Consider the following 16305-nt stretch of genomic DNA (forward strand, 5'->3'; position numbering starts at 1 on the left):
CCGGGGCCCCCGGAATCCTCTGGGCAGCCCTGGCACAGTTTAGAACTGCTTTGAGGTTGCTGTCAGCTAAGCATGCAGGACTGATTCTTGTTGGTCTGATGTTGTGGGAAGCTGTGGTTAAGTTGCATTTTCACCTAGGCTAGTGTCATTAATTTAATCCCTATGGATATCAGTCACATCTCTGAAAATCTGGTTCATCTTCAAATAAGAGGGTCTGGGATGATGCAATCCTTACTCTTGTCATGCTGAAATGGCATTTGGCAGGACTTTCACATTCACTATTTCTTGAAATTAACAATCATTTCTGAAGTAATGTCCTTTAATAATATGTAGGCGCACACACAGATGACTCCAAGAGGAGCAGGAGAGAAATTGGCTATCTGCTTGTACTTTCTCATGTTTTCAGAAAAACAATCATAGCCATGAATAACAAAAATTAGCACATTCCTGACACAGACTGCTTCTCTATTTAAAAAAAAACCAATAACACACACACAAAGACCAAATGAATTTGCTCTTATTACATGGTTTGGGTGGTTTTTTACCCCATTGTCTCCTTGACCATCTGAACATTTCTTTAACTGCAGATGGACAATTTCTTTACAAGTATCAGCCAAAGAAAGAACAAGGAATCCAAACGGACCTTTGACATTAGAGACGTCTTATAATGGGTGCTAATGAAATATATTCCAACTGATATACAAGTTTTCTACACCGCAAAAGAATAAGCATGTGATGGTCACATGAATCCTGAGAGAGACAGAAAGACACTTACTTCAGTGACTGCAGCTTCACCAAAATCCTGTTGCCCAGATGTTCCTTTGGGCAGTCTGGAACGGGTCGTATCTCCACTGCATCCTCCTATTATTAACCACATTATTAGGCACTTATTAATTACGTATGGAACCCTCACTCAGTGTAACCAGACAATTACTATAAACAAACTGCAATGTATTGCCTTTATTGAAGTGTGTTCTCCTTCACAAGGAGGAAAGTAAAAATTGACAATTAATTTGGGGCTGGACCCCACGACTATTCTGTGTTTGTACAGTGTCTAGTAAAATGAGGTCAAAAATAATAAATTTAAACAGATTTGGACCTTTGACCACAATGCCTGTATTTTCCACACAAACCATTTAAAATAAAGGGGGCCACATGGTAGCACTCCCACCCTGATCCTAGCACAATACACATCCAAACATTCCCCTTCCATGGCTGTAAGAGAGTTGCAGACTTTATCATCACTGCAAAACAAGATGTTATTTTCAAATCAAGAGCACTATCTCGATGAAAAATCCTAATGGAGACAAGGCACAGGTAGTTTTTACCTAGATGAAGCTAATCAAGGTTGACACCTTTTTGCTCTGAAGACACAACCTAATCTTCAATGGACTTTTTTTTTACCTCCTGTTAACTGTTTGCCTATTAATGGGAGGTACCTAACACCTCTGTAAAGGGCTAGAGTGGACACTCCCCACCCATTTGTTCCCCTAGAGTAAAGAATGTTTGTAGCCTTCTACATTGGGGTGAATTTCACTGGGCCTTAATGCTTCCACTGGTATCACACATACCCTATCCCATGTGGAAGTTAAGGGATGGGTGAATCAAATTTTGACTTAATTAATATGCTAAATACAGCCAAATATTTACTTACAGTCAGACCCCAACAGCCATATACAAAATGTCATCTGAATATCAGTCCATAGCTCATCCCTAGGGAAAACGCCCCCTCTGAATAAGGAGCAGACGCTGTAGCTGTGTAGCCAGAGAGGCCTGTGGAGCTTCCTTGGATCAGCAGACTCAGAGGCCATTACCTTCTGCAGGGGGCTCTAATTCCCATATTTATTAGCGTCAGAAGAAATGAATATACTTTTTAAGATTTTCTATCTAAAAATGTGACACCCAAAGGCACATGTTGAAAGTCTCAGCGCTCACCTCGTCCATGGCTGGGTAGAGGGCAAAGAGCTCTGCATGCCTATTGGCTCGCCGTGCTTCTTCGTTCTGCCTTTCAAAGTCCTCCACACTAACATGCTGCAGCAGATTCTCCAGCCGTGGGTCAGGCTGCAGGCTGCGTAGATTAAAGTCACACGATGTGAGGGTGGTTCGTCCGGTCTCATCACAAAGTACATTTAAGGGCCTGGGAGCTTCCTGTTGAAGAGAGACACAAGACTGAAATCTCTAACAAAAAAGAGATCGGGGTTATCCTCTTTCAAATATTTCCTCAAACTCACCCATGCTGCTAGGCCTGTGTAACATTTGGCGACAGATAGGCAGACAGTGTGCTATGACCATGGCTGATTACACAACTCGGTCCTCTCCATTTCCTTGTACTCTGCACTTGCTGCCTCTCATAATAGGCTTAGATTATAAACTCTTTGGGGAAGGGGCAGTGATTCTGTTATGTGTTTGTACGGTGCCAAACGCAACAGGGCCTCAATTCTTGACTGGGACCTCTAGGTCCTACCACAAATAACAGATAATAATATATTACAGTTACTTTGTAAAATTGCTCTATTATGCATTACTGAAGACTTTTAGACCACTTTGTATCATTTAGATTTCTTTGCACTGTGGCTGGGAGTTACAGTGTGAGATTGGAGCTGTACTGGGTATGGTGACACTAGTGCTCATGAGCTGGCACTACTGTTTAAAAGGACCCCAAGTAAAAACTCTGGTTGTGTAGTTTCGTTTGTTGCTAGAGTTGGGGCAGTGGTGAAGAAGCTAGGCTGTGTGCCTCTTCTTCTCCAGTCCTGCTTCTGGAGGGGAGTTGGGAGGATTGGGCCATGAGTTACCTTCCTCATTGGTCCCAAAGTTCAAGAGAGGGGGTAATGGGATAGGAGCTGCCTCACTCCTCAGTCCCACTGCTAGGAGTGGAGGGGAAGATCCAGTTGCAGTTTGCCTCCCCCTCCAGTCCCACTCAAAAGTTTGGAGGTGTGAGAGAAGTCAGGTCATGAGTTGCTGAGACTATATGGGACCCAAAAGCCTAGTGATCTAGGCAGTTCCTTCTTTAACTTGGCTCTGTGCTCAAGAAGGACGACAGGATGGTAAAAAATGGTGGAAGAGAGTTATCTGTGCTCACTTTTGAAAACAGAAAGGAATCGGGTAATTGCATAGGTTAGAACAATAACAGTAATATGGTTTGTACTCCATTACTTCAACTACACTGGGCCAGAGTTATCCCAGGTCAGTGTCAGTTGCTGCTCCTGACCTTGGCAGAAGCCACCTCTGCAACATAATTTCTCCAAGGAGGGGGGCAAACAAAAAGAACTAAATCCTTCCCTTCTATATCACCCCAGCTGGATGCCAGCACAGTCAGTGCAGTCCAGGGAAACAGTGAAGCAGTACATGTCATCCTCCTCCACCAGTGGGGCTTGCTTTTATTGAAGACAGTGGCAAAACTTCTACTGTTTTCAATGGTGCAAGATCGAGCTCCAAAGCTGCATGTGTATGCATACACTGGGGCTGAAAACTCAGGGGGACAGTCGCAGATGCAACACTGCCTGCCCTCTATTGAGGTCAACACGCCTTGAGGTGCAGTGGGCCTGGCTGGTGCTAGGAGGGGTTTTTACTCATCAATGCCATGAGCTTGCCTCAACATATTTGCACTCTAGCAGTGGTTACAGAACTTTGCCTTAAAGGCACACATGCATAAACAATGTGCACATTGGAGTTATACTGCAAAACATAAACAAAGCGTAACATACAAATAACTATATTGGTTAGAGAGCCTTCTTTAAAGGAAGGTAGGATATTTGAGAATCTAATTGAAATACAGCAAAGAATCCTGTGGCACCTTATAGACTAACAGTTTTGGAGCATGAGCTTTCGTGAGTGAATACCCACTTCGTCGTCTTGCATCTGTTAGTCTATAAGGTGCCACAGGATTCTTTGCTGCTTTTACAGATCCAGACTAACACGGCTACCCCTCTGATAATTTAAATAGACGAAGAACAATACCTGATAGCTGGCATCATTGCAATCCAATGTTTCCGATTCGAACGTTTGTTTTTGAAGGGTCTTATGAAAATCCCTTCGGGATCCCTTTTTTTTAAAGGTGCAAGTTTCTGAATTTCCTTGGTTTCTTTAAACAACACAAGCCGGCCAGTCAGGATGTCAGGAGAGTTAATGAAAATAAAATAAAAAACAAAGTAAGTAAATAAAAAAGGTTCCGTTTGAAGTATTATTGCACGAGGGCAGTGCGGCACTGCTTTAATGGGTTAAAGAATGCAATGTTTATTTGGGGTACCACTCTGTTTGCAGGCTCTTTTCATCATAATGTTTTTTTTAAAAGGATCCTACGTTTATATCACTATTTGCAGAAAAAGGAGCACTGCAACTCAACTCTTACCCAGTGTAGTTAACAGAAGAGCCTGATGTGGGCACAGTTCCTACAACTGGCTCCTCAAAGGCTCCAGCTCCTACAGTGTTTGATTTGAAGGTTCAGAACCCTGATTAGGAACATTTGCATTCTGGCTGGTTCCCTGCTGGTGCAGTTACATTATAGGGAACACACTAGAAACTGGTCTCTTCTGAACTGCTGTTATGATACCTCAGCTTCAATTTGCTGCGTCAGAAGACACATCTAAGGCAACCCAGCACAAGTAGCCAGCACTATTTGGCCTCTTCAAACCGTGCACTTGTACAGTTATACAGAGTAGGAAATGTATCGTTAACTCTGATTTTTGAAAAGCCAGATAAAAGCAGAGAGGAAAAATAACTAGCATGTGGTAGCACCTCCAATAACCAAAACATAATTTAATAAATTGTGATTATTTAGTATCAAAACCATCAAAACTTGGTATGGAAGAAAAGTCTGCGTAAGAAATCCTATCTGTGAATGTTATCAACAAAATATGACTTTAATGACCACAATGGTCAAGTGCCGAAGAGGTCAAACAAAGAAACATATTAGTGGATGTGTTGGAATGTGCACTTTAAATAAGAACCACTGCTAGGTGTCAAGCAGATCCTACAGTACAGCATGTGCTGACATAATCCATACTACAGTATATTAGGGTGCAATCATTTGTAAATCCAGCAAACCCTGATGACAAGAGTGTTTTACAGTAAGGATTCCAAACACTACATCTCACAATAGTGACACGGCAGTATTCAGCATATTATTATAGAAGACTGCAGTATACTTTGTAGAAGGAAGCATTCACTTACTATGGATTGCAAGTGGACTCATTCAGTGAACTGACACTTAAATTACAGCATTAAAATCTAAGGTTTAATGACTGGGCCACATTTAATGATAGCGTAGGTCAGTGGTTCTTAGCTTGCAGCCCAATCAGCACACAGCTGCGGCCCATGTGACACTTTCAGGGCCACACAGGTAGTATTGGATGCAGCCCACATAACACATCATGGGTCACATATGTGGCCCACGATGGTAACTAAAGTTGAGAACCACTGGCGTAGATGGTTACAATAGTTTAAGTTAGATACTCTATAAGCAGCTGAGGTATGTGACATGCCACTTGTAAGGTATGCTGTTGGAATTCATTCAATTTTATCTAGGTTCTTCTGCCATGATCATCACTGTAGTACCAAAAGGGTACAGCTGGGAGTGAGCCTCCCAGCCTGGGCAGACAGACTTGTGCTAGTGGGGCTTGCGCTAGCATGCTAAAAATAGCTGTGTGGACATTGTGGCACCAGCTCAAGCCTGCCCCACCCCGAGTCCAAGCTCAGATAGCCGTGTGTCTCCAAGCTCTCTCGTTACTGGAACCCTGTATGTTGCAAATTGGTGAGTCAAATGCAGTTAGGGGAATGGTCTTGCATACTGACCTTTACAAGTCACATTTAGCACTCTTTTTGGGTTTAAATCAGACCATTAGGTCTAATCTAGGTCTGATCTAACCTAGTATTTTTGTCTTGGTTTCATCTGCATAGCCCATGTTAAAATTTATAGGAATCATGAGTTACATTCCCATGCATCTCAATGAAAATATTATCCTAACTGCCTCAACAAGGTTAAGATATGACATAGAAATGAATTCAGGACTTACAATGACATTGCTGAGATGATGGCATCTCTTGTTATTTTATTTTTAAAGGCCATCTCACAGGTGTCAGAATCAGCATGCATCCCAGATCTAGGACAGCGTGTTGTCTTGCAGTAAATAATACGGAAGCTGGAACTGTGCTTAGTTTAATCAGGGACTGAAAATGACCGCACCCTCATGAAGCAGTCTGACCAAAATCCAAGAGACCTCTTCAGTTCACAAGTTTCATAGCACAACTCTACTATATTGTTTGGTTGGTCGGTTGATTTAAGAAGTACAATTTATTTAAATACTTATTATACATTACAATTCCCTCTTAATTCTGAAGGGATATTTAGTAACCTTCAGAGCTGTAAGAATGAGATCTTTATTGAGGATTCCGAGAGGCCAATATTACTTGCTGAAAGATATGTGTTCAGGAACAGCCTGGCCCGCATGCACATCAAACTGGGTACCTGACCCTCTTCCTCCAGGGCCACCCATTATACTACAAAGATGATCTCCCAATACTATTCATAGATAAATGTGCTGATCCTAAGACACATGCTGCTTTTTTTGTTTGTTTCAAATGGCACTCCCTTGTATTTTATTTAATGTAGCACACCCAATACATTCTGTATTTGATATGATAACAGGCAGGCACAGTCTCATCTACACTCAACTTGCTCACTCAGTGGCCTTTTGCTGTGGAAAACAAACAGAAATGTCTAACAGTGGCATTGCTGGCATACTGCAAACTAATTGTCAGAAAGGAACAGTACAGACTATTGCTCTCCCAGATTCACTTCCCAGCTTAAGTATCACAATTTTGACAAGCAACAGGATCTCTGGGTGAAGTGCATATAAAGAGGTAGGATGGAAGGCAAAAGGGAGCATAAAATGATGAAGTGCTGCAGACAGAAGGGTAAAACCACAGCAAGTTTGAACTCTAATTCAGCGGGCAACAAATTCCATAGCACAACTCAACTATATTTGGGGAAGGCTGCTGTGGTGCTAATTATTCCCTGCTGCTGTTGGCAATTGTGCCAAATACTGTAGCAATGTCATGGTTTCATTTATAACATTGTTCAAGAGAGAAATTAGGAATAAGGAAGTAGATATCATGAAACAGGATTAGTCATTTAAACAGAAATTCAATGAGTTCAGAGCTCTGTTGAATAATTTTAACAGTAAAGTCTTCTACATTCAGCATGATATTTATGAAGTATCCGAGTGACATTTTTAGTGCCATCTCAGGAATGCATACATTTTGATATGTTCTGTACTAACTTTTTATAGCCATTCTCCTTCTCTCAGTTACAATATTCTGATTTGCTCAGCTTCCTTTCCATAACCTTTCCAAAGCAACAACTAAGCACCTTAATGCCTTGATGCCTTGCATAAGTCATAATAGGTAATTATGGATCAGGAAGACACTTTTTTTGCCATTACATTTGGGGAGTAACTGAATTATATGCACCAATGTGTTTTAATTTTAATTGTTTACCAGTTCACTGAGAATGTAAAATGAACTCATAAAAGAGAAGGCACCATTCCTTCACATCCCTGCTCTCCTTGAGTGTGACCTTGTTCTGGAATTGCCTTAATCACCCAGGATGATAGACAGGAACTCTAAGCTGTTTTATTTTAAAGCCCCTAACATTCAAAAAGAGGTTTTATTGTTCCTGGAGGTAAAGCAAGAAACCATCAAAACCTCAGCAAACAGTTTTAATTATTCAAGTGCTTAACTTTCTTGTCAACTACTGAAGGTACCAGAAATTACTTTTTTTTCCCTCCTGCTTCTCCAAAATTTTCATGGAAAATACTCATTTTGAAAAGTTTTTCTAATATCACCACATGATGACACTTAACACTGACAAAGTGACAAGCCCTATTTTCAGTGAACAGCCCAGACTGCTGGCTCAGAAGAAGACACTCCCCCTCCAAGGAGTAAAAGCAGAGCCTTCCCAACTGCTATAGCAGCCTCTGGGCTGAACGGCCCCCAGAGCCATCGCCACACTCCCAGTCAATGGTGGGGGAATGACAGCAGTTATGGACCTACCAGCTATCCAGTCATGGATGGTGGCCAGTATTCAATAACATGCAAGAAACCTCCAGTGGACAATTATGGAAAAACTTGCAGTGGGGAGCATCAGAAATAAGTAGTCAGTATAACTGTTGCTATGGGGTGTGGATTTTTCACACCACTGAGTGATGCAGTTCTATTCATAGGTCTGTAGTGTAGACCAGACCTAAGCAACTACATTTTTCCTCCCTGATTGAATCCTGATCTGATAATTTCTGCTGCCTCTTCTACATCTCTTTCTCTTCTTCAACCCTCACAATCCCCCCTCCACCCTCTTGTCTCTCTTCGCAGGAACATTCCAATTTCTTTTAGGAGAAAGTTGACAAATGACATTAGCTGCCTCATTAATCCACATCCCTGAAGGGTGTTTTTCTACCACCCCTTTATCTGCTTCCTAGATCTTCTGACCCTCTTCCATTCCTTTCAGCTGTACATCACCACTCCCTGCAGCCAGGACCTCCTGCAGACGTGCCTGTGGAAGGTCCGCTGGTCCCGTGGGTGTGCTGGGGCCTGGAGCTGGCTCTGCCTGCAGCTTCCAGTTTAGAGGAAAAGTGGGTGTGAAGAGAGCTCCTCAGTCCTCTATGTCAGTCGTCTCAAACTGTAGGTCGCCATGGCTGGCAATAGACTTACTGGGGCTGGAGCCCTAGCCCAAGCCCCACTGCCTGGGGCAAAAGCCAAAGTCAGAGCCCCACGGCCTGCAGCCAAAGCCCCAGGGCTTCAGTCCTGGGCAGCGAAGCTCAGGCTTCAGCTTCAGCCCCGGGCTGCGGGGCTCAAGTTACAGGCCTTCCCACCTGGGTCTGAAGCCCATGGGCTTTGGCTTTGGTCCCCCACGCCTGGGGCAGCAGGGCTCGGGTGGGCTCAGGCTTTGGTCCCTCCTCCTGGGGTCATGTAGTAATTTTTGTTGTCAGAAGGGGGTCACAGTGCAATGAAGTTTGAGAACCACTGCTCTATTTATTGGGCCCAAGGAACTGTGATTGGCCAGGCATAAATTAGAGAAGCCTTTGAGTGGCATACATTTCAACTCATTCTCAGCTCAGCATTGAGCCAACCATGTGTCCACGCACATATACATATTATATATATGCAGCAGAAATATATACACATGCAAAATACTTTTGTACATCTGAGGATTTCAAAGCACTTAATAAATATTAAGTAAGCCTGGTTTGAGCATTGGCCTGCTAAACTCAGGGTTGTGAGTTCAATCCTTGAGGGGGCCACTTAGGGATCTGGGTCCTGCTAGTGAAGGCAGGGGACTGGGATCAATGACCTTTCAAGGTCCCTTCCAGTTCTATGAGATAGGTATATCTCCATATTATATATTACAATGCCTTTCCAAATTGTGTATTATTATTATCTTTTCACAGATTGACCAATGCATAGTTTAAGTAACCTATTCAAGGTCACTGCAAGATAGTAGCAAAACCAGGAACAGAACAGAACCTATATTTTCTGGCTCCCAATTCTTACTTTGATTCCTCAAATATTTTGATACAACTGTTCACTAAATACACATATGCATTATGCCTTTTACCTGGATGACCAAGATAGTAAAACATACCATAAGCCTGAGCATGCATGTGTATAGGAAACAGTATTTGTATGACTTCATTTACATCTATATGTACATAATTCATTAGAGCATTTTGTAATATTCTACATATGCTATTGTCTGTCTCTATTACTTTACAGCTTAGTCCATTTGTGCACACAGACAAATTTTACAAAGTAGTTCCTTTATAGATTAAATGAGGCATAAACTTGCAGGGCATTTGCCAAAAAGAATTTGTAAAGGGAGTCACAGTTAGCTAGCATCCATGCTCTGTGTAGTGTAGATATTCAGAGTGATATGCACTGCTAGCTTATCATTAGTAACTCTAGGGTTGCCAGATGTTCGGTTTTTGAATGGAACACCTGGTCAAAAAGGGACCCTGGAGGCTCCAATCAGCACCGCTGACCGGGTCGTTAAAAGTCCAGCTGGCAGCGCAGACAGGCTCCCTAGTCAGCTCTGCACAACTCCCAGGAAGCTGTCAGCATGTCCTTCTGGGTCCTAGGTGGAGGGCATGTCCTTCTGGGTCCTAGGTGGAGGGGGTTCTGCACGCTGCTCCCACCCCCAGTGCCAGCTCAGTAGCTCCCATGGGCCAGGAACACCTCAACCCCCTGCCCCAGCCTGGAGCCCTCTCCTGCACCCCAAACTCCTCATCTCTGGCCTCACCCTAGAGCCCACAGTTGGAGCCTTCTCGCACCCCAACCCGCTGCCCCAGCCCAGTAAAAATGAGCAAGTGAGCGAGGGTGGGGGAGAGCGAGCAACGGGGGGAGGAGGGGATGGAGTGAACGGGGATGTGGCCTCGGAGAAGGGGGAGCAGGGGGCGGGGCAAGGGTGTTCGGTTTTTTGCAAATAGGAAGTTGTCAACCTGTGACTCGTGTGACAATGTGTAAATGAATCCGCCAATGCTCATAAGAGTTTAGAGCCCATTTCTCCAGCACCTATGTACCTAAAACTCCTATTAACCTTAGTGAATAGTCTATATGGTTCTGCAGTTCATACATAGAACAGAACTGGCCTTCAGCTGCTCCCAGGATCAGGGATGCACAGGATCTGGCTGGACCCAGAGATGGAGGCCTGTACTGTAGTGAGGGATGGGCCATAGAGGCCAGAATTAAGGCTGTCTGCAGAACTTCAGCTGGCATTCCACACTCCTGAATGTTTCACTCTGCAACCTGAACATTGTTAATGTTTTCTTCTGTTGGTTTGGCTGGGTTATTTTTATTTTTTATTTTATTTTATTTGGGTGTAATCTGGGGCATTTGGGAGTTGACAGGTTCTATACAGATGTCAAATATTTACTGCTCCTCACCCAAGCAAACCAGTTTCAATATCCCATCGTCCCCTTTTTTAAAAATTATATTTAGGCTTGGCAAGATTTGGGGCCCCCCAACCCCTTGTCACAGGCAAGTAGAGAGTTTGTGGCTCCCCTCAGCATCCCAGGCTCCCTGGGCAGCTCTTACCACTCTTATTACTGCCCGGCTCAGCTCCTGGCATGGCCAGGGGGCGGGGCACATGCAGAGACTTTAGAGCCCTGCCTCATGGCCACGCTGGAAGCCTAAAGGGAAGAGGAGAAACAGAGGGTGGGGCCACGGAGGGGGCAGGGCTTCTGCATGTGTCCCGTTTAGAATTTTGAAAAGGTGGTTACCCTACTCTCGACTGTGCTGGGAGCCCCTGCGGGCCTGATGTCAGCGTGGGGAGTCCCCTTCAGGCACACTGTCAGGGCAGCCCTACCCCTAATCCTGCCCTGAATTTCCTGCAACTGTGAAAATTCAGATCAATAAAAATTGGGGGCGGGGGAATGCTTAAAACCCATAGTTTTGTGCAACTGAGAAAATTTAAACCCATAAAAATAATTTTAAAATGCTTGAAAATAAAAAATAAAAATGGAATTCAGCCAAGCCTATCTATATGATAGGATTAATTTACCAATTGCCATAAAAGGAGTTGCTAACAAACAACGCACTTCAGCCTGGACACCCACAGTAGGCAGAGCACAGGTCCTACCTGTGACTCCCTTTAATGTTTTTAAAATACTCCTCAAAATAGCTAAGGGGAGTTGAGGCATTTAGCAACTCTCAGGCCATTGCTAATGGGGCTCTTAAAAAGGTACGTCACTGACTTTGCACCTTGAATTGCATTGACCAATATAAACCGAGGAAATAGCTTTGCAACTGCTCAAAGTATTATGTGAAACAAGGCAGCTGACTCTGACAGTATGCTAACGATCATATGACTGCAGTCAATTCTCATGGGAGAGAGACAAACACACAGAACTCATGCTTAGGCTACTGACATGTTTCTCTTTCAAGTCTCCAGTGGAAATCAGTTCATGTGAAAATTCTAAGTTGAGGTTAAAGAAATGACACACACAGCACAATTTCAATCCACATTTTGCTTCCAGTTATTTTGATAATATCAAATAAGTTAGTTTAAGTACAAAACAGATCGCTAACCGCTTTATTGCTGAAGGAGGTAAATCCAGAAATCCTACTTGACTAATACTGCTCTTGAACAAACTGCACTTGGTATATCCTGATGATTATTTGACACACTCCACAAGAAACTGTTTCCAGTGCACAGGCATGTTCTGGCAGCAGTGGAAGTCCACCCATAAATGATATTTCTGGCTTCGGTCCAGAAAAACATTTCAATCTGTTATCTGATAAGAGATTCTGAAATAATCTTTGAAACCTGGTTCTTTGGCGAAACCTACAAAGGCGACCGAGCTTTAGAAATTAAACCAGCAGGACAGATGTAATTCTCTCCCCAAATCTTTAGAGATACTGGTTCAATAGCATTTTGAAAAACAAAATGTTTTAAAAATAAAGACTCTAAAAAGCTCTATTGCCTACAGAAGTCTTTAATCTAAGGGTATGTCCACATTGCACTCACAGAGTTTGACTGCTGCTCATATAGACGTACCTGAACTAGCTTTAGTCTAGCTAGCTCACGTGCCAGAGCAGTGAAGTTGTGACAGCACCAGCTTCAGCACAGGCTGTACAAGCCTGGCTGGAACCCTGGTGATTACTTGGGCAGCTAGTAAACATTAAAGCCATGTCCTTTCAGCTTGACTGCTCCAGTCCAGTACCCAACCAACTAGATTAAAACTAGTTTAGATATCTCCACATGACTTGCAATCAGAGCCCGTGACTAGTTGTCTATATAAACACTTAAGTTTGTGTATATATCTTTGAACTCAATGGAAATACATATTTTTACTTCCGTATCCCATCTTACTTATAATGATATAAATGACATTTATCTAGAGATCTTTACCCTGACAGATCCCAAAGCAATTCACAAACTTAAATAACATCTAAACTACTAACAGGGATTCCCTTCATCCACCAGTGAATTACAAACATCCCTGGGGTGAAACAGAAAAATGGTCTAACAGCAGACAGCAACACCACATATAGTTTAGGACAGGAAATGAAGAGTACCTTATCATATTTAGAAGGAAGACAGAATTTAAGTAGAGAGAATGTTATTAGTCAGTTTGGGACTTGGTCAGGATTTTGTGAATGGTGTCATGGGAATTTTAATGACCACTAGTGATCAGGACCTCCGTTTCACATCTCCTCCCAGAAGTGGAATATGTGACTCTATTTAAATGTCACATGGCTCATTGTGTGCAAATTAAAAATGAGTAGTATAATAAATACACTATTCATATTGCACAGAAATCATTCATCACTTAATATTAAATACTTCCCTCTGGATTTATTGTTATTCTATCAAAAAACTAAGCAGCAGCAAGAATTTTTAACTATAGTGCATCTGCCCAAACAAAACAAAAAGATTTAAAAATCACACTGAAAATGCACTCTTACCTTCAGCAATTCAAAATCCTCTTCTGTGGGATTAGTTATAACAACAAGTATTATGTTAAAATACAGCAAGGTATTTGCTGTTTAATTTGCAAATATGTAACTTACTTTCGATTCACAATCAGCCACTCCCGAATATATGTCTGAACACAATCCCTGACATGTGGATCCAATTCAACACTGGGAAAGATAATAAAAAATACATGTTAATACTTTAGAAACATTGTCATGTCTGAGAAGGGGACAATTAATCTGTACTGCATGTGTTATCTTGCTGGAATTTTTGCTGCTGTTCTAGTTTTAACAGAATTAACTATTTACCACTGTAGGTAGCTCATGACTACAAGACTAATGCAACGTTTTATGGCAACCATAAAATACTGCAAAACAAAAGAAAGTGTCCAGGCATGAACGCAGGGTCTCAGACAGGATCATAGTCAGGGCAGCGAGCCCCTCCTGTCACTGCAGCTACATGGCTATTTTTAGCAGGTTAACTCTATCAGCACTAATGCAGGTATGTCTCCTTGTGCTGAAAATTACATGTTACAGCTCCTGTGCAAACATACTCTAAATTAGCAAACAGTAAATTTCCTGTAACTGGTACAGCATTTTTTTGTTGTTTGGTTTTGATTTTGTAGTGTAGCTAAGATCCTTTCAATTGGTTTGGCTGGTGGTCTGTCCTCCCTGCTCTCTGTGCAGGACACCTCAGAGTGTACTGCCTTATGTGCTCCTGTGTGTGCATGTCCTCCAGGCCCTCTACCTCTTGCTCAGGCACTGGGGGATAGCTATAAAGATTTTCTCAGGTACAGATATTACCATGGTAGATGTGGTTACGTTAAAAGCCGCTGTGTGCACATAAATCAACAATGTTTGTTGAAGCTGGTTAGCTGAACTTGTCTCAAGCTAGTTACAAAAAACACGATTGTCCCTGTACCGGAGACAGGGTCTATAAGGACTTTACCCAGTATGAATCTGTACATTCTTCCAGTGAAAAGAGAACACTGATATTCTTCACTAACACTGGGGCCTACTATCTAAAACCAAATTTTTTTTTTAAAAAATTATTTTGCTACAGAATGAAACGGAGAGTAATATTTTTAATCATCTATCTAAGCAGGAGCTCCAAACATCAGAGTATATTAATGGCTTCTAATCTGTCCCAGAAAAAAAGAGTTTATTATTATAAGTCACAACAATCTTTATCTTATTATATGGATTATTTTATATAAAATTATTTTTAAACAAAAAGCACCCTCTGTGCAAAATTTTACGGACTATTCCAGGATTTATATGCTGGAAGAAGCACTGGAATTATTCTCTGACACATTTTTAAACACTCTTTTTCATGTAATTCATTATGTGCTGCAAAACTAGATATTTCTTTCTCCATGTGAAAACCAAAAGGAAAAAAAAGTATTATCCACAATGAGGGGAAAAATAGGAAGAAAATACTTATATTTTAGTTCATGATTAATAAATGTAGAACAACTGCATAAGAAAATGTTTAACTTGGATCAATCATACGTGATTTTGAGCACATGGTCTACATTTTAAAAGATGATTGGTTGAGTGATTTCTAAGGACGTAACTAACAAGGCCAGATACTACTTTTGAGCCATATCCATAGAACCTCCACTGACACAAATGGCAGTTGTGCACTTGGATCAAAAGCAGCATATGGCCCTTTATGCTTGGATTTAATTGCCATCTCAATGTATAATACTAGGAGATCGTGCAAAATCTATGTTAAATAACTAGCGTGGATATGACTTAACCCAACAAAAGCAGATGAGGCTGAAAATCTATCCTTAGCTTGCCCAGGTCTGAGTATTATTGAAGGTACTGCTGCAGCACATTTGGAGTTCCCTCATGATTTGTGGGCACTTACACATGATTTTAGGGACACCTATGCAACTCCAGATTTTTTCCATTTTCTGACTGGATTGCACAAGTTTAAATGAGGCCAGAATTTGACCCCCGGGGTCAGATTCTCAGTTTTGTTCTGGCCCCTTTGAACTTCCTGACTGGTGCAAAAGGCTAGAAAGCAACTAGATCTCCCCAGATGTAGAATTTCTGGAATGAACTAAACAGCTAATTTCTTCCGCAATTAAATTTTTATGCTTTTTACTCAGGCACAAAACCAGTGAACAGGTTCCGCATTGTTAGTTTTCTGTGAAACATGGGAGATCTGTAGTGAAATGTTGCTGACTTCAAATTTATCTAGAGGTGACTGCTTGCACACCAAAATTCAACTGGTGTGGTTCCATCTGTATGTTACACACTTGTATGTATAGTGAAACAACCCAACATGATACCAATTTGCAGAACAGTTTTTCACACCTATTTCAACTCATAATTAGAGTTGACCCATGACACATTTTGCTTTTGACTCTGCTAAAACCCATTAAAAAAACTCTCCAAGGCATCATTTTTTCCAGTTTAAAACATTCTACTGCTCATAATTTTAGTCTCTCTCTCTCTCTCTAGCTGCCTCAGGTATTTCCAGGATGCCCATCATCTGTATGAGAGCACCACTAACAATATTTAATCCTTATTCAAGATTTAATCTGATTTAAAGCCCATTAAAGTCAATGGAAAGACTCCTAATGGTTTCATTGGGTACCAGCTCAGGTCCACTGGGCTTTACATGGTTAAAGTGATTTCCAGAGATTGCCAAGTTTATCCTCACAAAACCCCTGTGAGGTAGATAGCTACGTAAGTATTATTATCTCCATGTTACTGACAGTGAAATTGAGAGAGGGGGGCTTAGTGACTGGCCCAAGATCACATAGCAAGTCAGTGGCCGAGCAAGAAACAGAACCCAGTTCCGTGCTTAGTCCACGGTGCTTTATC

At 41.9% G+C, this 16305-nt stretch overlaps 1 protein-coding gene across 10 annotated transcripts in view; it reads right to left on the minus strand.

The window, feature by feature from the left end:
• DOCK8 (dedicator of cytokinesis 8) overlaps positions 1-16305 on the minus strand; it is a 135924-nt gene that overhangs the window by 85088 nt on the left and 34531 nt on the right. For all 10 annotated transcript variants that reach the window (XM_039544064.1, XM_039544062.1, XM_039544057.1 and 7 more), the window contains 4 exons: positions 13561-13632; positions 3958-4081; positions 1936-2148; positions 776-861 (listed from right to left, as the gene is read on the minus strand). In XM_039544064.1, the coding sequence (XP_039399998.1) occupies positions 776-861; positions 1936-2148; positions 3958-4081; positions 13561-13632 (495 nt within the window). The remainder of the gene's footprint in view (positions 1-775; positions 862-1935; positions 2149-3957; positions 4082-13560; positions 13633-16305) is intronic.

Source organism: Mauremys reevesii, linkage group 6 (genome assembly GCF_016161935.1).
Source record: "Mauremys reevesii isolate NIE-2019 linkage group 6, ASM1616193v1, whole genome shotgun sequence".
Taxonomy (NCBI): domain Eukaryota; kingdom Metazoa; phylum Chordata; order Testudines; family Geoemydidae; genus Mauremys; species Mauremys reevesii.